A 27957-nucleotide genomic window follows, 5' to 3' on the forward strand; every position below is an offset into this window, starting at 1 on the left:
AGCTAGCAGCATACGAAACAGAGCTGTAATGTTCTGCCCATTACAGCTGGTTGTGCCAATCATTACTGCCGTGGAGGAAGAGCACAGGAAGCTCTATTCAGAAATGCAGTCCACTATTTCTGCAAGTTAGACCACAGGCTGTCTTGAATTGCAAGGCACCTTGAAGACTACCCAGTTCCACTTCTCTGCCATGAGCAGGGCACCTTCCACCCAGACCAGGCTGCTGAAGGCTGTGCCCAGCCTGAGCACTTCTAGAAACAGGGCATCCACAGCTCGGCAGACACGACACACACACCGCCTTGGCAACTTCAGATGACATTTTTCCCAGGTCCACAGTCCTTGCAGACGTCCTGCCACGTGCAACAACCCACCTGTGCCTGCAAGGCTAGCATCTGCTTCTCCAGGTTCTTCCTGGCCTCCTCCTCCTCTTCCTGCTGCTCTTGCAGGTTGTTCTTCTCCTCCTCTAGCTGCCTAATTCTGCTGCTCAGGTTGAGTTTCTGGCGGGTTTCTTCCTGAAGTAGTTCCTGTCACACAAATATTCAAAGCTCAGTTTGACTACCATCCTCCATTGCTCTGTAAAGAGTTTCAGGCTTAATTATTTTTCTTGCAAGATTTTCTTTCAGTGACATGCTTCTGAAAACAATTGAAACTCAGCTTTCCAAGAAGGCTTTAAGCATTCATTTGGGGCAAACCTCTGTAAAGCATATTTCTGATAAGGGAACATGTGCCACAGTATTCTAGAAATTCATATTTTTCCTTTGTTTAGAAGGAACGAGCTGAGAAGTTATCTTTAGAATTTACTTTTCTTCTTTAGGACAAGCATAGCATACCTATTTAAAATGACCTAGGAATAATAAAAAAACAGCAGTAAATCTTGCAATGGCAGCACACCAAAGCTTTGCTGTGTTGCAGAAATGTAAAAGTCAGTTAAAAAAACAGCTGTAATGTGGTAATAGAAATCTGTCATAATAGAAATTAATCAAAGGTGTAACAACCTTCCCTCAGCCCCCTTCCTCACTCACCTTTGGGATTAGTATCATTCAGGTGGTCACCATTAGCATTTTTACACCTGAAGAAGTGTATTTGAGTGGTAATTACAGGAAACCTACATTATTTAAAATAAACAATGCTATAGGCAGTTTTAAGACCTTAAGCTGTAAGAAATGTTATCAGCCCTCACCTTGAGGTACCTTCCATACACTTCAAGAATCTCATTCACATTAACATTCTACTTGGAAGAGCTCTTCCTGACTAAATACTTATCTCCCACAGACTACAAAATAGAAGAGAAACTGAAAGGTTACTGTCTATCAAATACTGTATTTTTGATCATGAAAAACTGGCCTCAGTTTTTGAGCTAGCAATCATTTATACATCATATTTCACTGGACACAAAGAAGAAGTACAGATTCTATTCAGTGGACTTTCAAAGCCATGAATGAAAATGTATTTTCTGCTCTGCAGTTAGCAGTTTGGTAAGGAACAAAGCCCAAGTGCAGATTTCAAGCCTCACTGCACACACACCTGTGTATCCTGAAGTTGGGATTCCAAACTAGCTGCATCCTTGGCAAACTTGATGCCTTTCTTCTCTGCTTCCTCCAGGAGACTTGAGACATTATCCAGCTCATTCTGCAAAGCAAGCAGCCTCAAGGTAACAGCATGCAGCTGACTCATGGCAAATCCTACATCCCACTGGGAGCTGGAGCTCAGAACCAGCCTCAAATTCCAGGTATGCAGTGACAACAGCAGCTCCCAGGATGTAGGCATCACAAACTAAATACATTGAAATTTGGCTATAAACTTAAGTTGGATGCCAATATTGAACTTCAGTGGTATAACATGGTAGGCATGCCATCTAATGGAACATGTCATTCCAGTATCTGCAGGCCAATATTATCTGTATTCATAGTCAAATGTTATTCTCAATTACAGGACTATATGGGATCATGAATTCAAGGATTATTGTGATGACATCTGCCTTTAAGGCACCTCTGCAAAGGCTACCATCAGGTGCCAACTCCAGTTACTTTAGACTGTGTTTCTTAGGGGATACTGTAAGAGAATACATGAAATCTTCCTCTGCAATGAACTGGGCCATCCCCATTCCGAAGGGCTGATTTACCTCAGAATTCATTGCTGTTCTTCAGAAGTCAGCCCTGGCTCCTCTTTTGCTCATTTTCTCTAGTTCCCAAATAATGGGACTTGCAATCCTTATCTGTCAAGATCCCAACTTTGAAGCACAAAAGGAAACCAGTGACTTTCAGCACATTTTGCTCACACCTCCAAATGAGAACAGCCCAGTCTGCTCAGTCCTCCATCCAAAATCAAACCTGAAGGCCAGCAGCTGGCAAAGCTTCCTACAGGATTTGGTTTCCAGGTGGGAAGCTGTGCACTCAGAAGGCACTATTAATTATTACACAGCTGGACAGTCAGAACATAAGCCTGAGCTTTTAGGGCTATTTCTTTCAGAGGTATTTCATCACTTTAAGGCTCCTGAAGTCCCCACCAGCAACACGACTGAGGTCATTTCCCACATCTGCCACGAGCCCAACTCCTGCAGACCTTGCTGCATCTTTGAAGGATGCTTCGCTCAGTTATTTCTGCAGACATCTGAAGTTTTCACTTTCTTGCCTAGTTTTCAGCAGCTTAGGACTTCCATAAAGCCTTACCTGCAGCTTGTTAGCTTTCTCCGCCAGCTCCACCCTCAGCCTTTCGCCTTCTGTGACCTTAGCAGTCAGTTCTTGTACCTGAGCATCAAGCTTCTTCCTCTTATGCTCAGACTCTGCCTTGACCTGCTGCAACACCTTCACTTCACAGGCCAACTCCTTGTTGTCAGACTCCAGGCCTTGCTTGTTTTTTTCAAGATTTGCTTTGAACTAGGAAAGAAAAAAAATGAAAGAAATTCAACACCTTGTTACATATATCAATAAAGGAATCTGCTAAAAAAAAACAACTCAGTCCAGCAAATCCACTGTACAAGTTCAAAGATAAAACAAGCACTCAGCAAGCTGCAAGTCGAGTGCTTAAAATGTTGCCAGATAACATTCTGTGTATGTTAGATAAATAGGAGTTAATGCAAGTTAATCCACTTTCAGACATTACAGGTAGCAGTGAGCACCACAAGGCTCCTCTGTGACTTCAGTAGGATCTGGGACATCAGTGCTGTAAAATGACTGTGAGAGTGGCACTGTAAGTAGGAAGGAATGTGCCCATTAACAGACCAGCATGGCTCATCTCACAGAAATAAAAGGAAAGATATCAGCTGAAGTTGCCCTGATTTTAGTAGGCACAGCAGCCTGGAAGTGCATAACAAAGCACTTTCCACCACTGCACTGACATTTGTCAAAAAAATCTTCAGAAACACCTCTTACGTCAATTATTTTTAAGTGCCATTCTTACTACTAGTTCTGTTAGTTCCATTCTCACCAAAACTGACACCATTTTCTCAGAGGACCCTTCTTTAAAGATTGCAGGGCATTTTTTTCATTTTTCATGCCCTATAGTTGACATTTATTAAACAAGAAGCAGAGAATGCAAGATCTTCAAGTGAAAAAAACTCATTTTCCAGCAGTTTGACTGCTGCATTTCTCACTCAGTATTTTCAGTTAAGGAATTCTGCGAGTTATTCCCTGTATAAAAATAGGACTACAGCTTATGAACTGCCCACAAATATATTTGTGAATGACCAAGACTGCCATCACATAAGCTAAATGCTCTTTTTGGCAGTACTGGAATAATTCTGCTCTTGAAGAAAACACCCACCGGTAGAAATAATGCTACCTATGGGTAATAACAAAGGAGTGCCTCCTCCTACCTGCTCTGGTGGTGGTTACCACGGAAGACAATGGCTGTACAGATGGGCCAGATGCTCCACACATATCTATAGCACTGGAGTCCCCAGTACAAGTGCAGAGTTGGAGTGGCTGGAAGAACTTCACAGTACCTGCACTCACAGCTCGTTATTTCTGAGTGCTGATGCTACAGTGTCCATATTTGGAAACATTCTGCTGATCACACATGCTGTGAACTGCTTTTCACCAAATAAGCATGTGGATTGCTGGATAACTCCCACATGATTTTATCTCTAGGTGTATTCTTTCCAAGACCAATCAAGGCTTTTCACAGATGCCAAATCCAGGAGCTTCAATATATTCACATGAGATGCATTTGGTTCAATTATGACAGTAATGTATGTACAAATAAAGACAATTGAGCTCTGCAGATGAGAGCAGAAGGTCCCAGAACAGTTACATTACTTATGTAAAACCCAGAAGCAGAACAATGCATTTCTGTAATTCATTTTCTGCTCACCCTTTTGGCCTGCTCAAGTTGTTCAGAGAGCTCTTCCAGGGCAGTAGCATGCCTCTGCCTGATTTCCTGGATCTGTGCTTCATGGTTCTTGGTTTCCTCTTCAATTGCTTTCTTCAGCTCAGCCACCTCCTGCTCACGTTTTGTCCTAGAGCAAGCATCAGTTACAAATTAAAAAAAAAACACCAACAAAAACACCATTTTAATCTCTAGTAAGTGAAAGGTTAATTCTATCAGTGCTTTATTACACAGGTACATGACCTCACCTCAGCTCTTGCTGTGCTGCGGTGGTATCCAAGGTATCTTCCAGTTCAGTTTTTAAAGCCTCCAACTCTTCACTCAAATCTCTTTTCTGCTTTTCTGCCTTGTTGCGTGATGCCTTCTCAGATTCAAGGTCCTCCTGCAGTTCTGCAATCTGGGCCTGCAACTCTCTTATCACTTTAAGTGCATTATTTTTCTGAACTGCTTCTTCATCTCCTCTGTTAAACAAAGGCACAACAGCCAATAATATTTCTTTGTTCTCATAAGTCTGGCATTAATTGTATACACAATGGCTTAGAAAAAACACACAGTAAAACTTCAGATAAACTGTGCAGTGGCTTTCTTAATGTCTTGACAAGCACAGTGCCATAGGATGCACTGCAAGAATGATCAAACTTTTCAAGTTAACATCCAAACGTTTCAGTCCTACAGATCTCATTCATCATCATTCCAAAAACGCACTGTCTGCTGAATTCTTTCTGCAACATAATAGATCACTACTCAAAAAGTAAAAATGCATTTCATCTGTATCACATTGTTCCAACAGCAAGACTACCACACGAGTCCTGATCATTTGTTTTCCACCCAGCTACGGGAAGGACTCTGACTCACTGACAATTGAATTTTTCCCTCTTGAGTCTGAACTCTGGGGACCAAAAGCTTCCAGAGCTCCAGCTCTTGTACACTGCTGTACCTCGCACCTTTGTGCTGCAAGGACACACAGAACACTGAACCCGGGTTTGGCCATGGCTGCTCACAGCACACTGATGTCTACAGATTCCCTCTGACAGATGTGACCTGGCGTCTGTGCTAACACTCCCAGCCCAATATGATTACAGTTAACTCAAAGCAGCCATGGGAAGCAGCTTTCTCCCATCCCTCACAAACCCCACTGTGCCCTGACCTCGCAAGAGCAGCCTGCAGCTCTTCCTCCTTCTTGGCCAGTTGGATCTTCAGCTCTTCAATCTGGGCTTGCAGCTCAGCTATTTGGTCCTGTAGATCTGTTGTTTCACCATCCAGTTTTCTCTTAGCTTTTTCTAATTCCTGACGTGTCTTCTCCTCTTTTTTTAAGCGCTCTACAGAAGTGACAAAGATTTGTAAGCTGTTGTTTTGGTTTTTTTTTTTTTAATCTAATAATCTTCCAAAGGTTTGAGGGCAAGGGAACAGGGTGGCAGGAGGGGTGGAAGTTTAATTAATGTTAAGTCAATTTTTCATCCAGTTTCTAGCAGGAATGCTGACTGGGGGAGATAAAATAAAGAAGCAAAACTTCACGGTGCAGAAAAAGTTCAGAGAAAATCAGCTTGGAGGAAGCAAAAAGTTTGAAGTAAGGGAACAGAAACAAGTCAGCCTTAACAGAAAGTAAGGAACGGGCTCTGGCAGAAGAGCAGTTTGAAATGCAAGGTCAGATGATCACATGCACGAGGATTCAAAAATGAAGATCAGCAAAGGTCTGGAAAAAATGACAGCATGCACAGCTTCTGAAGGGGTAGGCAAGGCTCCAGCACATCTACTGGAAAGTACAGGCTTAAGAAAGTTTGGACAAACAGTTTTTTGGAAGCATCTGTGCCACTAACACATCCCACTGATATTCAGCAAGGCTTTGCAAACTTTAAACTTTCTCAGTCGAGATACTCCTGCCCCGAGGCATTTCTTTGTGAAAAGCATCCATTGGTCAGTGCTCTCTCAATGCACCTCATCCATCTGCCTGTTGTTGGAGCAGGCAGTCACTGCCTGCAGCACTGCCCAGCAGTCAGCTAATGGCCAGCTATGTAACACATTGGAGCCTCAGGAAGTTCTCCAAACCACTGATGCTTAGCACAGAATTAGCATAATTCCACGTACAAGAGCATAAACACAATTATTAGACTTAGTATTTTGTGGGTCCTCTTTATATATAGATTTCTTTCCTATATTTTCTAAGCTTGCTACTGGTTCAGGCCCTCATCTTCTTTATGGAAAGAGAGCCACGATGCTCAAGAATGATCTGTCACAGCCTCCAGGGTAACTCAGACCATCAGTATGTTTTTCTGGAAAATCCTCTCGCTCTAAAAACTTTCTTACAAAACAAAAAAGAAAGGTATTTTTCCTTCTGTTTCCACATCATATTTCTGAGGGGCTTTAGTCAGAACACTGCCACAAGACAGCGAGAAGACACAAGAAATCTCACAGCAAAATTAATTGGATGTTTGGTCTAAATTTCAGTGCCCAACAGCGCCAAGACCCAGGCAGAGAAAACTTTAAGGCTTCTTGAACCACTGCCAAAAGTAAATATTATTCTACAGTGCTTTGCCAGCCAAGAAATTGTGTGCCTTACATTTAAGCTTCCATTTTTTGGTCATCAATCTCAGAATGGCACCATAACCAAACACATCTGTCAAATACCTTCAAAACCACTAATCCTGATTCAAGCAGACAACGATTCCAGAATTATTTTCCAGTTTTACTCATTCCCAACTTATGGCCTCTGCCATAAAAGATGATTTTTAAAGAAAAGGCACATCAATCTCCTTCTATCTCTATGAGCTCAACACCTACCTACACAGGGAAGACATAGCTCTGGTGCTCTTCCATAAGCACCTCAGTTTTAAAAGATGTGCCGAGACAGGCCGCCATATAGCTGGTGACAAACTATTTCCAAATTAGGACACAGAGTAATTCTGCCTTACATTCTGCAATTTCAGCTTGGCACTCTACTCACATCGTGTAATAGCTGTCTACAATCACAGGGGTTTTTAATACGTTTATTTTACTTTTCAAGTTAAGAAGGGTTACGTGTAAACGTAGGGCAGCTTCAATCTGTGACAAAACAGTTAAACAATCCAGACAAAATGGACAGAAAAATGGAACCACTTCAGATATGCAAAACATTGAGAAAAACAAAATAATTCATGTTTGCTTAGGCTTCTAATTTTTTTTTCTGAATAAATGAATGGCTAATAACATTCTTTCAGAAATGCTTTTTTAAGAAATTATTGTAGAAAAGCGTAGCAATTCCTAAGAGGCAGATGCTTTACCTTGTTACTAAGGGATTCGTGCAACATCACGAATTCCTGAATGCATCTGTAAATGAAATGGATTCTCAAAACTGTAACATGAGTGAAGAACAACACGGAGGAGCCAGATGCAACAAGCCTTGTAAGAGCACAACATTTCTTGCAAGGCTTAGGCAACAAACAACAGCTACTGAGGAATGTACGTGTCAGGGTACATTTAGAAGACCAAACCAGATATCTGTACATTGCTGTAAGTGATCCATTCCTTTCTAGCATGACCCCAAAGCTGCTGATAGGCAGGTGTAAAAGAACAAACCTTCTAAATCAGTGATCATCATCTCCTGTTTGTTCTTCAGCTTGGCCAAATTTTTGGCCTTTTCTTCTTCTTCAGCCAGCTGAGAAGTACATTCAGCAATTCTATCCTCCATCAGCTTCTTTTCCTAGTTAGGAGAGAAGTGAGTGGGAGGGGAATAACTTCAATGTCTCTGAACAGCACAAACAATTCAAGGTACAAAACCCACAGAGATCTCACACAGCAATCTATGCAAGTGTTACTGCATGTGACTGATCCATCAATACTAAGGAACAACTGGAATAAACTGAAATAAAATGGAAACAGGAACATCTGTTTCCCAGGAACGTGACAAGGGGATTAATGGTTGGGAGGGCTGGTTTCTCTGCTTATCATTTAAGTCTCAGAACATCTGTATAGTTCACAGAGAATAATGGTAGCATCTGTAGAGCTACCAAAGAACAACAGTAGCATCACTGCATCAAACTCTGATTGAGAGCACTAGAGAAACACGTGGCAAGTGTGACCCTTCTAAAGGCCACTTCTAAAGCAGCTTTAAGTCTCAGCTTCAACCTGTTGAAACCCCACAAGTCTTCAGGCACAATCTCTAAAGGTAACAGAGCTCTCAAAACATCTGAAGCTGCTGCTGTCACTTGGTATTACTGTTATTTCTGAGGAGAATCTCTACCAAGCATACTACTCTCACCTTCAAAAATTTGGAATTTTGGTCCTCCAACAGTAGGATCTCTTCTTCCATCTTCTTGATCTTAGCTTCAGCTGTCACTTTTTCAAGCTGCAGCTTCTGCCTCGCTCCCTCCTCCTCATCCAGCTGTTCCTCTAGGTCCTGGGAAGAGAGGCAATTTGCATGTGTGTATTTTCCAGGTTACCTATGTGTTAATATTTTTCTTCTTTTACTTAGTGGAAAAAATACATTATTTTGAAAAAAGTTGCCCCAAGTAAAACTTGGAAAAATACTTTTACTTTGTCAGATTCATCTACACTATCAATAAGCTGGTAATGAAATTAAGTGTCATGGGACACACGTGGAATTTTTTACACTCTGTATTTTAGATTTGGCTGAAGTATGCTGCCTAGGACACGTGTACTTGCTCCTCCACAATCTTTCACCTACCTAATTCTTCTCTACAATAAAAACCTACCACAGAGGGAAACGGGACCCAGCGCTATTTAATTATAACCAAGACAGGTTGGGCTGCATGTCAACAACTTCCTAGGATACTGCACCCAAATAGGGTACAAAAGCACACGTGGTGGGGAAAAGGTGCCACAGGATACCAGTCCCTGATTTCTGTATGAATCTGGAGCTCAATTCTACAACTGGAATGGCTTTGAGATTGGCACAAGTACCTAGCTACCAGCAGAAAAGTAGTGATGTACTGTGCTTCTGTTCATTCGTGGATACTTACTAAAAGGCATCAAGAGCCATGGGAGGTGGGGTTTGCCTCTCCACCAAGTACTCTGCTGAAAGACAGTTAAGCTCTTGGGGAGCCCCTCAATCAGTAAAGGTTTTAAAGTCCCCAGATGTTCAAAAGGAAACACCTAACTCATCTTCAAAGATTTCAGAAAAAACAAGCAGCTCAAAGGAGATGAAGCTGTTTCTTTCATAGAAGCTAAAGGATTTTCACTACATTTATGTCGAAAAGAAACATTTCCCTTAAAATTGATATCATCCCATCAGTCTCTAGAAGAAAGCAGGCAAGCAGCCATTGCAGGTTCTGCTCACTCAGGAAGTGCTTGCTGCCATTAATCCTCCATCTGAATGTGCAATAAATCCAACATTGCATTTTTTACATTTCTCCTTCTTTCCTCACTCTCATACTTCTGGAATTACAGAGAACAGTAAGAAGAAAAAAAGAATCAAATTGACTGTATTCCACACGTGGTGCTAAGGATCTGACTTCCTCCATACTGTGGAGAAGGTAAGTAAGCATTCCCATCCTTTTAACTGCTCTGTTTGCATTCTTTTCCACTTCCAGTTACCAAAAGCATACCTGAATATGGCCCTGCATTTTCTTTTTCTCGTTCTGCAATATTTGATTTCTTTCCTCTTCCTCCTCAACTCTGGATTCCAAGTCATGGAGAATTTCTTCCAACTCTTGTTTTTTGGCAGCCAAGCGAGCCCTCATCTCCTCAGCTTCTGCAAAGAGCTCCGTCTCAGCCTGTAGCTGCTCTGCAAGAATGTTCTTCTCTTCTAGGAGCTGCAAATATTAAGGAAAAAGTAGTAGAGCGGTAGCAGCTTAACATTTTGAAGTCTTTCATGAGAAACTACACACATATGGCAACTACAGAGTTACCTAAATGTCAGCTTCTGCTCCAGCTCAAGACTCCCTGGTCCATGTGCAAAAACGAACATCTTTAGCACAGGGTTTAGCACAGTCCAGAAGGCACCAACTCTAGAAGCAGCACTAGAGCAATATTCACTCATTTGTGTCCCCACCCCTCACAGACCCCAGCAGGGCACCTGCACCACTTGCCCTGTTCAACTACCAGCAGCTCAAAGAGGAGGGAAGTCCTGTTTTCCAGGACTGGCCGTGCACAGTAGCAGAGCAGTGTTTGAACTGCTATTTGCAGTCACTGTGTGAACTCAAGAACATGAATTAACATTCCCCCATTCAAGACATCCACACCACAGCAATATCATGCCTCAAATGACAGTGATAAATACAGGTCTGCCTTCACAGACATGTTCCTTCAGCTGTTCTTCAATTTGGAATCATCTGACCATAAATTCATTTTCAGTTTTGCCCAACAACTGCTCTAATTGTTTCCGTATGCCTTAAGCAGCACTGGCACACGATGGAAGTATTTCACCCTAAAAACATCTGAAGATGAAAAAGTTGCTGCTGCTACTGAGCTTTTCCAAAAACCAGGAACTCCAGAACCAGAACTACTATTTTTTATTTTTTTTTTAAATATGCTGTCTCTATTCCTGAAGGAATGCTTTCCTTTTATCTTCCTCTTTCAGCTTTTACTCAAGTGTTAAGAGAAGAGTTAACCTGCCTGATAAGAACAGTGCTTTGATCACAGATGCCTCCCTCACCCAGAAGGTAGTGCAACACAAATCCCATATCCTAAAAGCTGATCGGGGCACAGACCTGTTGATGTTTCCTTTCCATTTCCTCAAGTTCTGCTTCCACTTTTGTCTGTTTTTCTTTAACCTTCATTAATTCTTCATCCTTGGCTTGAAGTTCCTCTTCCTGGCGAGTCACCTGGAGAAGAGGCTTCACCTACAAAGATTCAAAATGAACATGTGAGAATCTGCATCCACTTACTTACTTGAGCCAGAGAAAGTGAGAGAACATAACAAACCTTTGTGAAGACTCTCCACCACTGCCAGTGCCTAAGCTTTAAATATGCAGCACAATTCCTCTGCAGGATTTTCAGTGCACTCAGTTGCTGTTGTTTTTTTGCAAAGGCCCTGAAGACAGAGAAAGCAAAACATTTAATGTTAAATACAGCGAAGTAAAGCATCTGTCAAGGGCTCTGCTTGCTTGTTTTAAAGGTTACCCAACCCTTGAACACTTGTAGACCATAAAAGGCTTATTTTTGAGTTTGGGTGACTACGTGACTTATGAGTGTTCATCCCTTATATTAAAAAGGCCAGGAAAGAGCTGGAGTCACTGCTTTCAGAACAATAGCAATAAAAGCTGTTTGTTCTTCCTGTTAACGGACTTCGTCCTCAAAAAGATAAAATAAGTGTGAATTAAACAACGAACCTTCCTTTAACTTAAAAATAAAAACAGCTTTCCAAGGTACTTCTGAGAACCTATGGAGCAGGAGGAGAGATTTTTGCAGTCATTAGCTGTACTGTAAACAGCTACATGCGTCACACAGGTAAGGTTAAGAAAAGGAGCTACTGCTAGAATAGTTAGGTAAAAGTGACCTATTTGCCTTGGACACAACTACATTATTTTAAGCAACATGCTTTCTTAAGCAAAATCCTCAGATGGAAACGCTGAAGCCCAGCTGCCTAACAAAGAGGCTTAAGATGACCACAAGAAAAGCCAGTCTCAAAAGCACACGTACTTTCTGGCCAGGTATCCTCTGCAGACTGCCTGGAAGAAGATGATGATGTCTGTGATCTTCAGGTCTCGTTCTTCCTCCAAGTGTGCCAGGACACCAGCTCGGAAAAAGATCTTGCTCTGTCCAATTCTGTATAAGTTGGGGTCCAGCTCCAAGGCTCTGATCTAAAAGGACAGGAATGTACAGCATTTTCACATCAAGAACAATTGTTTTTGTTTTAATGTTTTTTTTGTTTTCAATGTTTTAATAATATTCAGGCATAAACACTTACCATGCGCTCACAGGCTTGTTTGCCATCCATAAAACCTTTTGGAATTGCATTGGGAGTAAGGATCTCATACCTTTAAGGCAAATGAAAAACAAACTTTACATTCACCAATAACCAGTAACATTTTTATAAAGCCACAAAGCTATAGTCAACAAGTGCGTGGCAAAGGAGATTCTCCAGACATGCAGTTTAGGTTGCTCTCACTTTTCTATTCTCTTCAGAGTAAACCTGTAGCATTTAAGTTCAAACCACTTCAGAAGTGTTTTGGATTTTGTTCCAGCTGTGTTTTTTGCTGTTTTTTGTTTTGTTTCCTTCCCTCCCTGCCCCATTCAATTATTTAACAAGGAACTTCATCTTAAAAAATAAAAACCTCAGCAGATTGTACATATTAATTGTACATATTATTACCTCTGTCTAAATTCCTGGAACACGATCCTGTTTGGAAATCCTTGTCGACAAATCCTTATTCCTTCCAAAACACCATTGCAACGAAGCTGATCTAGAACAAGGTGTGGATCTAATTTTCCAGCCTGGATAAACAAAACAAGCATGATTTTTACACTTTAATTTCTATTCATGAAAAACTGCAGTCTAAATTTCTCAGCCAACTATTTAAGTAAGGGATGTATTGGGATGTATTTCTTCATAGAACCACAGAGATAGGGTTGGAAAGGACTTTAAAGACCACCTAATTCCAACTTCCTCGCCATGGGGCAAGGATGGGACGTCTCCCACTTGGTCAGGTTGCCCAGAGCATATTTGGTCAGCGTGGAAAGCTTTTCAAAGCCTGGCTTCTGATTTCAAAGAGAAGATGTGGACAGCACGAATAAATCCAAGGCTAATAAAGAAAAAGAATTGAAGGAGTGGAGTGGAGCACAAACCCTCTTTTCGTGGTTTGGAATGATGCAGCGAACAAAATTGGGATTGGTGTTTCGGAGCGTTGCCATCAGCTTGGTGAGAGATTCTTTGTACAGCTGCCCAACAGTTCGAAACATGCCCTTCTTGGTCTTGTACGCAGAGCCAAAAGCAGTCTCTGTTATCCCAGTGACCTGATCCAGACCCACGATACGATCCACTGGGAAGGCAAAGAGAAAATAATGAAGTGAGCCTTAATATTTGTCAGGTATAAAGAGATGCGAAGAGAGAAGAGCAATAGTGCAGCAGCAAAAGCTTTGTGGGACAAATGACAGGAGATGCCACCAGTAGGCAAGGCAGTCAGCATGTACCAGGGACGTTGTGCAGAAGCAGTGGAACCAGAAGCCACAAGCTTATACAGCAGAGTAGTGTAGCTTTAGTAGGGACCTGCTAAAACATCCAGCTCTTTACTTGCAGTTCTACATGACCAGTAAACACATATCCTGAACATTTAGAAGAGACATTGTTGCCTAGGAACTGGAAATTATTCTTACAGCAGGAAGTATTTCTGGGTTGAGCATTTGGAATTAATTATCTGGGCATATCTGTTTAAAATGAAGAGTCAGATAACTGTACTTGTTAAGCACAAGTATTCCTGAATACTCTAAGAAGAGAAAGGAATGACTTACAGAAGAGATGGAAATAGTACAATTTCAGTGACAAGAGGGGGCAAAAAAAACTGTCTGCCAGACTTTTGCTACTGAGCAATTTAGAATAATTCTTTCAATTTTTATCTATACTTGAAAAGATTTCCCTTGCCAAAAGAGCACTTTAAACACAGGAAAACTGCACAGCAGAGCACCTCAGAGCTGCCATGAAGCATCAGAGTAGAGACGACTCTTTTCTTTGATTTTGGAACATTTTGGGTGAGGATCTCCCTGCTTTTGGTTTCTTTTGTTTGGGTGTTTTGCTCGTTTGTTCCTTTTTACAAATGGCAAATCTGACTGCCAGCAGTAAGACCTTACGGCCAAAATATGAACAAAAATGGGAGGCCACATTCATGTCAACAATCAGTTCAACAGCTTGCTTCTCAAGTAGAAAGGGGTGGCTTAGCATTTAGTAATAGTTGGGCTCCTTAGTGCTGAGCAGAAACACAAGATGTGTTGGTTCTCCAGAAAATACAAGCTGGCCAGCCAGAAAGAAGCAGCTATATCTAGGCTTTACGTTTTTGTTGGGTTATCTTCACATTCATTCAAACCAAAGCAAAGGGAATTGCTACCAGGATTAGTTTTGTATATATTAATCAGTATTTACAGTATTTTGTTTCATCCTTTAACCTATCTGGTTTTCAAAGGTCTGTACAAAGCTGGAAAATTAAGGGCTGAAACACACAGGGCAACAAGTTTGAGTAATCACTTGCAGGTCTCATGCAGTGCAGAGCCCACTTCTTCCACAGGCAGTTGGAAATGCAAGAACCAAAGGTGCTTATTAAAGCTAAGAGCAAGTAGGTGGCAAATTGTTCATAAGATCACATCCCAAATGTTTATTCTCAAGCAGAACTGAGTTCTACATCAGAAGTGGGAGAGAAATTACTGGGAAGCAGCCTTACAGAAGATGATCACATCAGTTTAATTTACAGTATATCAGAATCGAGCACCCAACAGACACCACTGATGACTGGACACCACTCAGCCTTTGGCATCTCTAAGACACTGGGCTGTTTTAAAGTTTTGCAAACATATCAAGACTGACTGTGCATCTTGTTTTGCCTCTGAGGCTGCTCATCTTTACAGAAGCAGTGCTAAAGTTCCATCTCAGTTTAGGTCAAGAGCAGTTATCAAACAGCACAGCTGGGATCACCCACGGATTAAGGTTTCTCAACTCACATTGTCTAATAATTATCTCAGGAAACATCACTCTCCTCCTAAAGCAAGTAGTGCATAGAAAACAGTGGGCTCTGAGTAAAAATGGGAAAGCTTGAATGCACCAACTTAACATGCTTCAAAACTTGGGAACAGGAACAAGGGAAGGATGAGGAAGAGGTTGGATTAAATACTTTTTCTTTTTTTTAAGAAGTAGTTAAATGGTTTGATTTCAATACTTTGGGGGAAAAAAAAGTGTGCAACTTCCACAAAGTGAAACATTTTAAGAAGTTTTTAATAAAAGGACAATTCCATCAAATCTAAAAGAAACTTCTCATTTACTACCACCGCTGCAGCACTCTATCTCATGAGATCCTTCACCTCCCCTCCACAAAGACACATCTACATCCTACAGCTTTTCAGAGTTTTGTCAATGTTGGACTGCAGAAAGAAGCTTGATAGTGTCATATAGCTTATGCATTGTCTGAAATACTTGGAGCTACCAGAATTATTATTTAAGCAGCAAATCTGCATCTCAACATAGAACCAGGAAGCAACAAACCTTCTCATCTGCAATGCATAAAATATAGATGCTATATGTATGCAGCAGCAACTGAATAGGTATGCACTCAGAACGTTGGCCTGGCGGAGGTATACCTAAATACAGCATGAAATGAAAAAGTTCATGCAAGCCTACGAGCAAGAATGGTTTTCCTGTAGATACAACAGCCCTGCCTTTAGTAGGCCTACGGTTTTACATCCATTCACCTGGTGGATCATGAAGACCAGTAATATTGTCATAGAAACAGGCTCTCTGAATATTCTGAATCTCTAAGGCAGAGAAACAGCAAAAACAGAAAGACAGAAGAGCAGATACATCAGACACTTCAGTTAGTATACAGAACAGGTTCATCAATTGCAAGCAGACTTAATCGTGCTACAAAGGCTATGAGGCCACAATATATTCCATGCACATTTCAATTATCTGTGGAAGCAGGTTTTGAATATTTGGATCCAGACACTCGTTGTTATGCATGTACTCAAAAGGAAAGGAATAGACCCTCAACCAAAAAGTTCTTTATATATATATTCATTGTAACACCTCTTTGCAGCTGAGCCAAGCCAGTATTCCTGAGAAGATGGAAACCCAGAATAAACCTACAGCATCATTTAAATTACAAGCTTGATTTTCTTCCTGGAGTAAGAAACTATACACATTATGCCATAAGTATATTGTTATTAATGCACTGTGATGTTAGTAACTAGAGGAGTCCCTGCTCAGTATTTATTTGGCCATTTCTAGGATTATTTCAGTGACAACAGCAAGAAGTACTTTAAGCTAAAGTGCACGTAAAACTATCTAAACAGCAATGTGCAGTTAAGTAGGAAAAATATTGTGTTTAATTTTAATATGCAATATCTAAGCACTAGTATGACTGCTAATGGATTTTATTGTAGGAAATGCTGTTTTCCATGGTATTACTCACCACTGCACTGTGCTGGTGCTCATATAAGATGAGACACTTTGTTAATAGCAAGTACTACTACAGCTGTTTATATACAGAACTTCAAAGCAGCAAGTCAAATTAAGAGTTTTGGATGTGATATTACAGATAAAATTTGACACAGGTTAACAAGCAGTGAGTATCTGTTCAAATAATGAATATGAGAAGCAGCTACTCAGAAATGGGATATGTGCACAGGACCATATGAGCCACGCAGCTTCTTCTGTACCTCTGGTGCTAGACAGAGAAAACGTTCTAGATATCTACAATGTACAGATGGAGGTAAGGAGATCACAGGCACAAAAACAGGTAACTCGTCCACAAGAAGTCTCTGACAAGTTGTGTACTCAGAGCACCATCTCTTACCATCCTTCCAAAGCTCTGCAACAAATTTGTCAGAAGACTGGTGCAGGAGCGTAGCCACGTTGTCATTCAGTGGGTCCATGTTCTTCATCAACCACTCATCTGCCTTGTAGTCTACCTGCAGAGCAGCCAAATCGCATAAGTCAGAACGTATTATCTTTAGTCTCTTTTTCATTTACTTTAGATAAATGTTTCAAGAGTAAACTAAGAATGTGTTGAAAAATGAGTATTCTTACTGTGACCATGACAGTTCTACATAAATCCTTTCATCGTAGTATACTTGCAGGATAAGATATTTTACAAACAATTTCAGCTTAGAAGGACATATATATGCTGGCTGATAACAGATTTCTCAGTTCTTCTATCCCAGAAGGATGATGCAATGCACTGTCAGTATCACAGAAACACACACTCAGTGTGACAGAGCTAAACTCCTCTTCAGAACAATTACTTCCCTGTAGTCAGGTACAAAGATGTTTTACTTCATTTTGATTACCTAAAGGTAATATTTCATTTCATAGCTCATTTACTATTAACTGCAGTAAATGATGATTTGATTGTTTCTAAGCTAATATTTTCGATATTGATACAAAACATTCCATTTCTTTATTTCACTTTTTACTGTAATTATCTAGGTAGCTGCAGTGACACCAAACAGATAATAACAGCTATTAATACTTAATTTAAAGGACAGTTCAATTCACATAGTTTCTTCTAAATTAGAGCAAAAAACCAGTACTAGGACTAAGCTTAGCTAATCATGAATTTGCTTACAAGCATGGCCTTACAGTACAGCCATCACGATTATGAAGGTTTCACAAAATGCTGTCAAGAATTGAATGGTTACTCCATGGACCTGTTCACACTGCTTCTGAACTCCATCCCTCAGCAGAAATATAAAGACTGAAGGAACAGTAAAGATAAAGGCATCAGCCTAGTTATAAAGAGGGATACACAGGGCCTTCTACTGAACGGAGGGAACACAAGAGAAGTAGTGAGCACTGGTGTAGCCTTAAAGCACTTCCATCAACTTGCAAATAGATATTCAGGATAGATTCCTCTTAACCCTGAGGAAACTCACCTTTAAGAACTGGCAGCAAAATTACTGGCAACTGAAATTTTAACTTCAATATTAATATATATCACTTCTATCTGCTGTGTGGTAACAACAGTTCATCAGAGTGCTTCTGAATACGCCCAAGGAAATACAACAAGGCCACCTTCCTGCACAAGTATTTCTTCAATGAGGTACCTACACCTCGTATTAGTTTCCCCAAATGAACATTTCTAACCAAGTACTCAACATCAGTCTCTTACCTTCCCTGCATAGTGAATAATGCAGAAATCTGCTTTGTCCTTCAGCTGTCTTGGCTTTTGGAATTTGGAGTGGGTTCCTTGCTCTTGGACCAATTTTTCCACAAATGTTTTGTCAGTAGCTTTAGGAAACCAGCATTCTTCATCCAACAGCGCCAGCACACCAGGAGGATTTGCCTGAAATACAGATGGATTCACATCAGTGTTTAATATATATTTATTTTCTTAATATTTTGCATTTAAAACACCCCACTGAATGCAATAAAAAGTTGCCTCGCTGATTCACACTTGATTTAAATTAAAGCAAATTGTGAGGGAATCTAATTCCATGAAGACATTGTGACTGGTTCCATCCATTCATCCCAATGGAGACGTGCTCAGAAACAGCTGACATGATCTAGCGATGACCAAAGCCTTGCTTTCAGCAGAGCCTGGAACAGATGACCTCCAGAGCTCCATACCAAACATCTCTGCAACATGTTTGTGCACAGCAGCACATTCATTATTTCTACAGCAGTTACTGTCATGCTTTAATGTGGGCAAAACTGCAGATCATCATCCCCCCAGGCACTCAATACTCCTGGGGCAGCCACCACAGCAGCCCCTGTGCTGATATGCAGTAGCAGCACCCAGAACGACCCAGCAGGCTTAGCTTTCACTTTGTACACTTTGTACACTGCTCGAGGGTTTGCTTGTTCTTAAAAATGAAGTAGGGAAGAACCCACACCTGCACTGTACGGCTGCAGAAATGCTTGACGGAATCGGGGAAGACAGAGTGATGTGCACAGGAATGCAGTGGAAAAACTGGTCGTAAATATTTGTATTTCTAAAGCACCTAATGAACACAAAGCTTACACATTTGAAGAGGTGTTTGTATTTACCTACAACGTGACATAAAATATTGCAGGTGCCAAAAAATTAGGACAGTACCAACATTTGCTTTAAGAGTTACTTCCTGTAACTCGATGCACTTCAGGGCATTCACTTAAACATCTGCAATGCTGAAAACACTCTCCAGTCTTTCTAGAAGATATTTTACCTTCCAAGGAGACAAAACTTTCCAAAGTTTTGCATTTCAAGAGCAGAATTTTCATAACTGAGACCTCTCTTCTCCTACTCCAACACCGAACAAAACTAAACAGCACCAAACAAGAGCACAGCTCTTCTCTTCAGGATGCACAGAATTGTTAGCAGTACTGAATTTGTGCATCCTAGACACACAGCTGAATGCACAGAACAGAAATAACCACAACGCCGTGGCGTTAATTAAAAAGTTCAAAATAATTTTGATGGCTTACTTCTAATGCACAAAGAGGGAAAATCTTCTAGGAATGTTGATTTTTGTTACCCCTCCTTTGTTACCTGCCCACTCCTGAAACCAGCCATTTCTTGTGCTTTAAAGTCTTAAGCTTCCCTATATTGGGCAACCAGAATATAAAAATACTGTGGTAACACCACCTATAAAATACTGCTGAACCATTTACAGGGCCTTAAGTCCTGAAAAGCCTTCTAACCAACTCACAGTAAAGCTTCTATAATGCACTGCCATGGTTTAGCATGAAAGTGACAGGACTGAAGTCTTTGTTAGTATAAGGGAAAGTGTATAAAAATAGTAGCTTAATACCACTGTGCTCTGTGCTGACATCAGGGCAAAATCCTTTCAGGATGGTATTTTACTCTTCGGACCGTATCTTTCAAATTAACTTGTTTTCTGCAACTGCTCTTCAAAATATCTCTGCATAAATTTGCAGGCGTTAAACAATAAACCCTCAGGTTGAACCTCTTTGTCTTAGGAGTATTTTTACAAACTCACAGGTCTTTCGATTAAGTCAATGCAAGGCTGCAGATCCAGTCCAAAGTCAATGAAATTCCACTCTATGCCCTCTCGTTGGTACTCCTCTTGCTCCAGGATAAACATCGTGTGATTGAACAACTGCTGAAGCTTCTCATTGGTGTAGTTGATGCAGAGCTGCTCAAAGGAGTTCAACTGCAAAAAGAGCATTAGGAAGCAGTGTTAATTCAGTGTCAATATTTATCATGTTTGGAAGTAAAAATGGAAATGACTTCATGAGGCAATTCCCCCAAACTCTGCAACATTCAAGTGCGCTGTAGAGACAAGTGGAAAAAGGATTACTCATATATGAAACTAGCACGTCATAGGAAAAACAACTGTAGAACCATCACATACAGAAGAATGGTTTAGACCAGAGTATGACTTCCTGGCACTCCCATTCAGGTTATCAGAGCACTAAAATACAAAGCACAAAGCCCTCCTGCAGCCTTGGAAACACGCACGCATTAAGAGGTTCTACAGTTAAGCCTGAATGCACAGCAACACGGAGAGGAAAAGAAAGTCTGGTTAAAGTTGTAAAGTACCTCAAAGATCTCAAATCCAGCGATATCCAGAATTCCAATAAAAGATGCTCCCTGTCGTTTGGTCCTGTCCAAAGCTTTGTTAATGCGGTGAACGAGCCAGCGGAAGAGGCGTTCATAGGTGGCTTTTGCCAAAGCTTCCACTGCAAAGTCTGCCTGAAAATTCAAACAGGAAGATTTATTTACTCTGGAAAAGTCATCAAAAGAACCCAGACACGGATGTTACCAAGGATAACTGAGTAACAAAAGAAGTTTAATGGAGCTAATACCACTGAGGAATGAAAACAAGCAGCAGGTTTCTGCAGAGTTACTGAGATGTCATTTTAAACTGCTGCATACAAAGACCTCTATGCATTTGATAAGAACAACTAAGCGAAATGATGAAACCAGCAGAAGGCCAAGGAAAAGGAAGATTTTCCTCATACTCTCCTGCAGGCTTCTACCATGTAAGAACATTTAATGAAAAGTAAATTTAAATTTGGAGGCAGTACACATTTAATACCGACTTTCTTTATTAAAAGCTAATCAGGACGGGGTGCTCTGTCACTTAACTTTCAATACCCAAACTTACTTGTTCCTTGGTCTGGGCTTTCTGAACATAGTCCCTGCCGACCTTGATGCGCGGTGTCAGAATGGCCCGGGTGAATTCCATAACATTCATTCCCAGTAGATGGCAGAGTTTCTGTGCAACTGGATATAAAAGTAATAAATGTAAGCACTTAAATCCTGCACAGCAGCCAGCAACATGGGTGAAGCAAGCTACTGAATAAAGGCATTCAATGAGCTGACTTAAAAATTGAACAGCTGTTCAAAGCAGTTGTCAGGGAGATGCACTTCTTTTGGGGACAGACCTACCCGACTGCACAGCCCACATCTGCAGGACTTAAAAAAGCTGATACGAGTGACTACAGAAAGACCCCACTGACTTCCCTCAAGGAAATGTGGAAAATGCTAGATCTCAAGAAATTGCAGCAGACCACTGCCTGCAGACACAACCTCGTGTCTTTAGAGGAAACATTTTCACCTCCAGAAACAAAAACAGAACACGGCATGATGTCACACGTCAACTCCATCTTATTAAAGGTCGCTTACAAACCTTTTCAGTTTAGACAGGTGTCAGCATAAAGCTGTGCATGTTTGTATTACAGTCTGTATCAAACACACTGCACAACGTATTTTACACTCATGTTTTGAGCTGAGGTTAATGCAAACAGCAGCTCACTTTTAGACGGCAAAAACTCCTGATGTCGTGCTTGTTATCTGACATTATGCATTACTGACACCATCGTTACGTACTTTGGTCCCATCAATCCTTTTTCCAAATAACCTTTCCAACAGGTTAGGTGCTTATGATTCCAGATTTCTAAAAATGAAGTTGACACTGCAGATATTTTTAGGCCTGGGTAAGTGCTGCCCTTCAGCAGGGAGCCCTCCACGCTGTCCAGAAAGTTCTTTCAAACCCTCAGTTTTCTAATCTGGCAGCTCACTGATTTACTGGAGAAATAAAAAGAGCTGTTTTTATAAATCCTCATTAAGAAGTAGATCTCGATACCAACGTACAACAGCTTCCTCTATACTTTTCTTCAAGTGGCATTCAAAACACTGCTTCCTTTAAAAGATTCTGTCCGTCCCTACATTACAAATTAATACAACCGTGGTGAAATTCACGTGGCACCACAAAGAGCACTGCCTTCACTTTAGCTGCAGGCATGGACAGTGTCAGGTATGGCATGCCCTGACAGAAGCCATATTGGTGACAGCCAACACTGCTTCATTAAGGGAAATCATGCCTGAGATCTGCTGGTGCTCCATAATGGCGTTCTGGCACTGGTCAACTGACACCAACCACCTGGATTTGTGCAGTGTTTGATGCTGTGCTGCACAACGCCCCGTCCCTACAGTGGAGAGGCATGGAAATGATGCATGGTTCACTTGGTGGACAAGGAATGGGCAGGAGGGTAGAAATCAAAGCATTGCAGTCAACTGCTTGACATCCAGGTGGAAACCCGCTGAGAAGTAGATCAGCACTATTTAACACCTTTATCAATGACACTGACAATGAGACTGGGTAAAATTTTCCACTTTTTTTCCCCCTAAATGCAAGTTGCTTCACCACCCACACAATTGTCTTCCCCACCTATCCGAGACACACCTGAACTTAGCACCACTCTGCAGTACACTGAGGAAACCCAGCAGTGAGATGTGACAATACCGATGACAAGCTGGTAGAGATCAGTTTGAAAAAGTGCCTTCAAAAAGACGTGGTAAAAATCACCAAGTAGACCAACACAGCACTTTTTAAATGCAGGACAACAGCAAGATGCTTCAACTACGAGCTGAGCTCTTCAGCATCTTCTCTTTTAAATTCAGAATTTTATATCCAGTGTTACAACTCTTCAACAGTATAAACATATCAAAATTCTTAAGTACAATATTGGATATAATGTCCAAAATTGATAGTTATAAGACAAAAGTGAAGATGGTCAGGAAGTAAGAAACATCTATTTCTTTTGCATATCCCATTTTTTTTAATGGAAAAAAACTCCATTGAGTTGCCTCAGCCCAAAAACCAATCCCACACCCAACCTTTTTCTCTCCCTGAAAAACCCCAAATGCAAACTGCCAGCCAAATGTCGAGTCAATGATTACCAAGCTTTCATCCATACCTGCCTGCTGGGCAGAAGGCCACTGCTGGGAAATGACAAAAGTTCTGGACACCAGAAGCAGCATGCAGGCACAGCAAATTAGGGCAATTATGAAACAAGATGGACGAGAATTTGAGTTGTGTGTGCAGCAGGTCTTGTGAATTATTCTTCCTGCTCTGTGCATTGAAGGCAGCTCTCAAAGTTGACTTTCCATCACAGCTTTTAGAAGGCCAAAACTTAAGTACTAAGTTAAAAATCTGAAAACCATTTCAGCATCTTAGTGAAGAAGAATTCCTGAAAATGCTGATTGTGTTACACTAAGGTACTAAATGAGAAATTCATTTTTAGTCACACTACCATACCACTTTAGAAACCAGATTTTCTGAAACAAAGCATTCTTATGTTCCACCATTTCACTGTGGAAGTTGTGCTTGGCTCAAGGGTTCTTATCATTGGCAAGAAAACTGCTGTCAAGAACCAAAGAAAACAACTGGATTTAAGCACGCACTTTCTCCCAGTGCTTAAGTCTTTGTAGATAGCAATAAACAAGACTAGAACTGAAATACTTATCCAAAGTTTAAAAGCAATGCAAACAACATAAATTCTGTTGATGGATACCTAAATTTGTCTGTATTACAAGAATGGAAGAGAATTTTACTAATTGCCTCTTGGCTACTACCATCACTATCATGGCCTCTTTTGGCACAAAACTTCAGCAAGGAAGCTCAGAAGACTGTTCTGTACTTTCAAGAGATATGCACTAACAAATGATAGGAAGAAAACCCCAGTTCAAGTTAATGGAAGCCAAACAAATGCAATCCACTTACCAGTGTTCTCTGGCATAGAAGCTTGATCAGTATTTCTCTCCTTCTTAAAGGAAATATTTCCAAACTGGAGCACTGAAGACACCACTTTCAGCATTGCTGTATTAACAAAGACATACAGACCAGTTTATTGAAGAGGGCTCAGCTTCACAATTTTTCTTCTCTTAAGACATTTTTCTTCCAAAGTACAAGTTCAAAAAGGAAATGAAGCTTGTACTACACTTTTCAGGCAAACGGTTTTAACTCAGCTGTAAGCTTACGTTAAGCAAATGCTTGCTGCAGGCTGTCAGGATACTGAAGCAATGTTAAATTTGGTGACTCTAATGTAGTGAGTGTGTGCACAAGAAAAAAAAGTACACTTTAAAAATGCAAGAGGTTTAACTTACACAAGATCTCATCGTGTGAAAAGCCCATGATATGCATTGCTTCCATTGTCTCCTGAAAGTTATCCTTGTCTTGTTGCCCAGGAATGGGGATGTAGCCATTGGATAAAAATCTGTAATTGTTAAATCCTTCAAGCAGCAAGTCAGCTGTATTGGGGGGAAAGAGAAGAGAAGAACAAGCTAAATAACTGCTACTGACACCCACTTGTGCTCTGCTTTTAGAGGTAGAACCCATGCTTTACAAAAAAATAAAGTTCCTCAGATATGACTGCAAGTCATCATACTAGCTTAGTAGTTCATTATTTTTAAAACTCTAAACACGAGTGAACTCTAAAAGCAGAAATTCTGGGATTCTTGCTTCTATCTGTAGCAACCTACACTAGCTCTTTAATGCATTATGCCTGTAAAAAGAACATTACCTACTCAGGTCTACCATAATCATGAATTCCTATGAATATCCTAAAACAAGCATCGCTATTGAAAAGTAACAGATGCTGGCAGAAGTGGAGCTTGGTATTGATGATAACCACACCAAAAATGTCAAATACAAATTTTTCTTATATAGAAGGAATGGATCAATTCTCAGAAGTCTGTACTTTCATACAGCTTCACTTCTCACAGCCTAGCAGGAATTCCCAGGTACCAAAGCAAAAGATGATCAATGTAGTACTGCAAAGGGTGGAGAAAGCCTCGGGGTTCCGTTATATTTTGGCAAAATGGCTCCCAGTTAGAAGGAGCTGCTTGGAATGGGTCTGGCTGTCACTGCCAGCAGGATTCATTATTGATCAGTGAGAAGTACTGCAGTTTCACTCCAGTGAAGCCACTGCCCTGCCCAAAGCGGACTTTGCCACGGAGCAGTCATCTGCTTGTTGCCTGACAGCATACTTGACAAAACACAGAAGTTATTTCAAAATAAAGCCACCTGGCCTTTTCCTTTGCTCTTCTTTCAAAACTCAGTTTCAAGACCAAACAATAGTTCAAACACTATTGTGTTAACAAAAAAATGCAGAAGAAACAGGATCAAACAGTGGGGATCTTCACTTACACTTGAGGTGCTCTCCTGCTCCAGCCAGCAGCTGGTAGAAGATGTGAAATGTCCTCTCATCTTTAGCTTGGCGAACAGCACGAGACTTCTCCAACAAGTCTGATCACAGCTAGTCAAGGATCTTCTACATTTTTTGGTAAAAAAAACACCCTGTGCAAACAGAACTCTTTCAAAGCAGGCTATGTAATTACATAAGGAGCAAAAGGGACTCATAGTAATGACAGGACTAAACCCAACACAAACTTTCAGTAATGCTCAATGAGAGATTTCAAATTCAGATAGAAGCTCACATTTAATTGCAGCAAACTCATTTCTTGGATGGTGCCTGCGTCTCCTTGCTGCATGCAGCTGACAACAATGCAGCTAATGGATCAGCTGGAGCCTAAGTGAGAGGGGAGCTGGTCATCCTTCTTCAGTCATTCCTCTCTGAGGACGTCAGTGTTAATCTAAGGACAAAAACCCAGCTGCTGCTGAACTCTAAAGTACTTCAGCTGAAGTGCATTCAGCACTTTTATCAATTTCGTAAGACAGCATTTTCACAAGATATTCTCCATTGCCTTTAAACACTTTTCAAATTCAAATTTGTGCAGCAGGTAACGTCTCATAAGCTGCCACAAGCTGCTATGTTAAAGCTTTCACATCTTGATGTTCCATACTGTAAAACAAACGTGGGATATCCTACTTGAAGTGTCTGACACAAAAGCAAGATCCTGCCATGAAAAAAACTCCCTAAAAGCAAAGTCCTCCTGTCCTCACAAAGCTCCAGGCAAAACAATTACCTGCATTTTCATAAAACCAACAGCTGCCATCACTGCTGTGCTAAGTATTGAACTGAGAAAGAAAATCACTCAGCATTAAACTGTATTTTGAATAACTAACTGTAGGTCTTTCCCAGCATTACTGGGAAATTATGTTTTGTGGCAGTAGCAAACACACATTGCACTTCACATGAAGTTTGTAGGCACAGAGTGAAAGCTGAGTTGTATCACTGTTTATGAACAACATTCACAAGGTATTGCTGACCAAAGCTTTTGATTTCATAATTTTATGACCATCCTGCTGCTATTTCCCCCAGGACAATCTAAACAGACCAAAAAAGTTTATATACACATCCTTAGCATAAACAAAACAACTTGAGAAAGGCTTTTAGTCTAAGTGTTCTCACTTGTTTTTAGGCAGTCATAAATAAAAACAGGCCTTAAGGCTAAAACTGAACTAGGCTTCAGTATTAATTGCTAGTAGGTCTTGTGTTACTGGGCCTAGCCTGGTACCCAGAAGGCCTGGGACACCAGAAGGTGACCTGGTACAATGACACCTGCAGTGCCAGGCCTGGTGCTGAGCTCCTCCTTCCTGGCAGACAGCTGCTGAGGGCAGTGAGCCCTGGGCACAGCACTCGTGAGCTGTTTCAGTTAGCAGTGTATTCCTCCACAACTGCTGTAGAGTGAGAACACTCGAAATAACTTATTTAACTTTCACATACCCTGCTTTCAAGGCTGGCCAGAAAATCCAGCAGATTTCAGAGCATTAAACGCTGGGATATCCGGTTTCTAAGCATAAGGAAGCGTGCTGACTCTGATACTTGATCAGTTATTTTGAAACAAAGGACGAGATGGACATGGTCGAATGACTGTAGAAATCAGGTAACCTTTCACTGCATTCCAATGCATTCAAATGCTGATATGGCATTAAGTAGGATACACGTCTCAATGTTGGCCCCAACAATATAACCAGTCACATCAAAGTTAATCCTAATGAACTTGCCCTGTAGAGAAAAGATATTTTTGTTAAGTGCTTACTTTGGGATTATGACAACTACTTGAAAACAACGGCACTTGCACGCTGAATAACAGGCATTTCACACAAGCCAAAATGGAATCTTTTCCATGCAATGCATTCATCACTTGAAACATGTTACTGTGCATGTGAACATTTTCTGAAGGTTAAAGCACTAAGATTTTAGATATGTCCATAAGACAGACTTATGAAACTTTTCTAAGAGAGAAGTTCAAGTTCTCCCATTGACAAAACTCCTTAAGTGATAAAACCTCAGCACTGCTATACTGAATGTACCCATCCCCACAGAACAGCAGCATCTTCAGGCACCCACGTAGGCTTTATCTGCCCACCTCAACCATCACAACTCTTCCTTTTCCAAAACTAGAGTGCTTGCTGTCTCCCTCCATGCTCTCTCTTCCCTAGCAGTCGCAAAGAAAGAACAGACTTCTTTCTTCATTGTACATCTTCTTTTCTCCACAAAGAGCCAGACCATCTGGTGTACCGATGGACAGTCGGCTGAATGTGAGCCAGCACTGTGCCCAGGTGGCCAAGAAGGCCAATGGCATCCTGGCTTGGATCAGGAATGGAGTGGTGAGCAGGACTGGGGAAGTCATCCTGCCCTGTACTCGGCATTGGTGAGGCCTCACCTCGAGTTCTGTGTTCAGTTTTGGGCACCTCAGTGCAGAAGGGACATGGAGGTGCTGGAGCAGGGCCAGAGAAGGGCAACAAGGCTGGGGAAGGGCTTGGAGAATGTGGCCTATGAGGAACTGGGGCTGTTCAGTCTGGGGAGGAGGAGGCTGAGGGGAGACCTTATTGCTCTCTTCCAATATCTGAAAGGTGCTTACA

At 41.1% G+C, this 27957-nt stretch overlaps 1 protein-coding gene across 2 annotated transcripts in view; it reads right to left on the minus strand.

Annotated features, from left to right (window-relative positions):
• The window catches only part of MYH10 (myosin heavy chain 10), a 50925-nt gene that overhangs the window by 9708 nt on the left and 13260 nt on the right, over positions 1-27957 (minus strand). For both annotated transcript variants that reach the window (XM_010721212.2, XM_010721213.3), the window contains 24 exons: positions 27034-27097; positions 25336-25434; positions 24294-24437; positions 23911-24006; positions 21010-21128; positions 20442-20594; positions 19879-20052; positions 18069-18242; positions 16755-16869; positions 13048-13241; positions 12575-12696; positions 12170-12239; positions 11902-12062; positions 11185-11293; positions 10971-11102; positions 9867-10073; positions 8561-8698; positions 7879-8002; positions 5474-5645; positions 4575-4787; positions 4312-4456; positions 2670-2876; positions 1525-1629; positions 372-524 (listed from right to left, as the gene is read on the minus strand). In XM_010721212.2, coding sequence (XP_010719514.1) covers positions 372-524; positions 1525-1629; positions 2670-2876; positions 4312-4456; positions 4575-4787; positions 5474-5645; positions 7879-8002; positions 8561-8698; positions 9867-10073; positions 10971-11102; positions 11185-11293; positions 11902-12062; positions 12170-12239; positions 12575-12696; positions 13048-13241; positions 16755-16869; positions 18069-18242; positions 19879-20052; positions 20442-20594; positions 21010-21128; positions 23911-24006; positions 24294-24437; positions 25336-25434; positions 27034-27097 — 3390 coding nt within the window. The remainder of the gene's footprint in view (positions 1-371; positions 525-1524; positions 1630-2669; positions 2877-4311; positions 4457-4574; positions 4788-5473; positions 5646-7878; positions 8003-8560; positions 8699-9866; positions 10074-10970; positions 11103-11184; positions 11294-11901; positions 12063-12169; positions 12240-12574; positions 12697-13047; positions 13242-16754; positions 16870-18068; positions 18243-19878; positions 20053-20441; positions 20595-21009; positions 21129-23910; positions 24007-24293; positions 24438-25335; positions 25435-27033; positions 27098-27957) is intronic.

Source organism: Meleagris gallopavo, chromosome 20 (assembly GCF_000146605.3).
Source record: "Meleagris gallopavo isolate NT-WF06-2002-E0010 breed Aviagen turkey brand Nicholas breeding stock chromosome 20, Turkey_5.1, whole genome shotgun sequence".
NCBI classification, from domain to species: domain Eukaryota; kingdom Metazoa; phylum Chordata; class Aves; order Galliformes; family Phasianidae; genus Meleagris; species Meleagris gallopavo.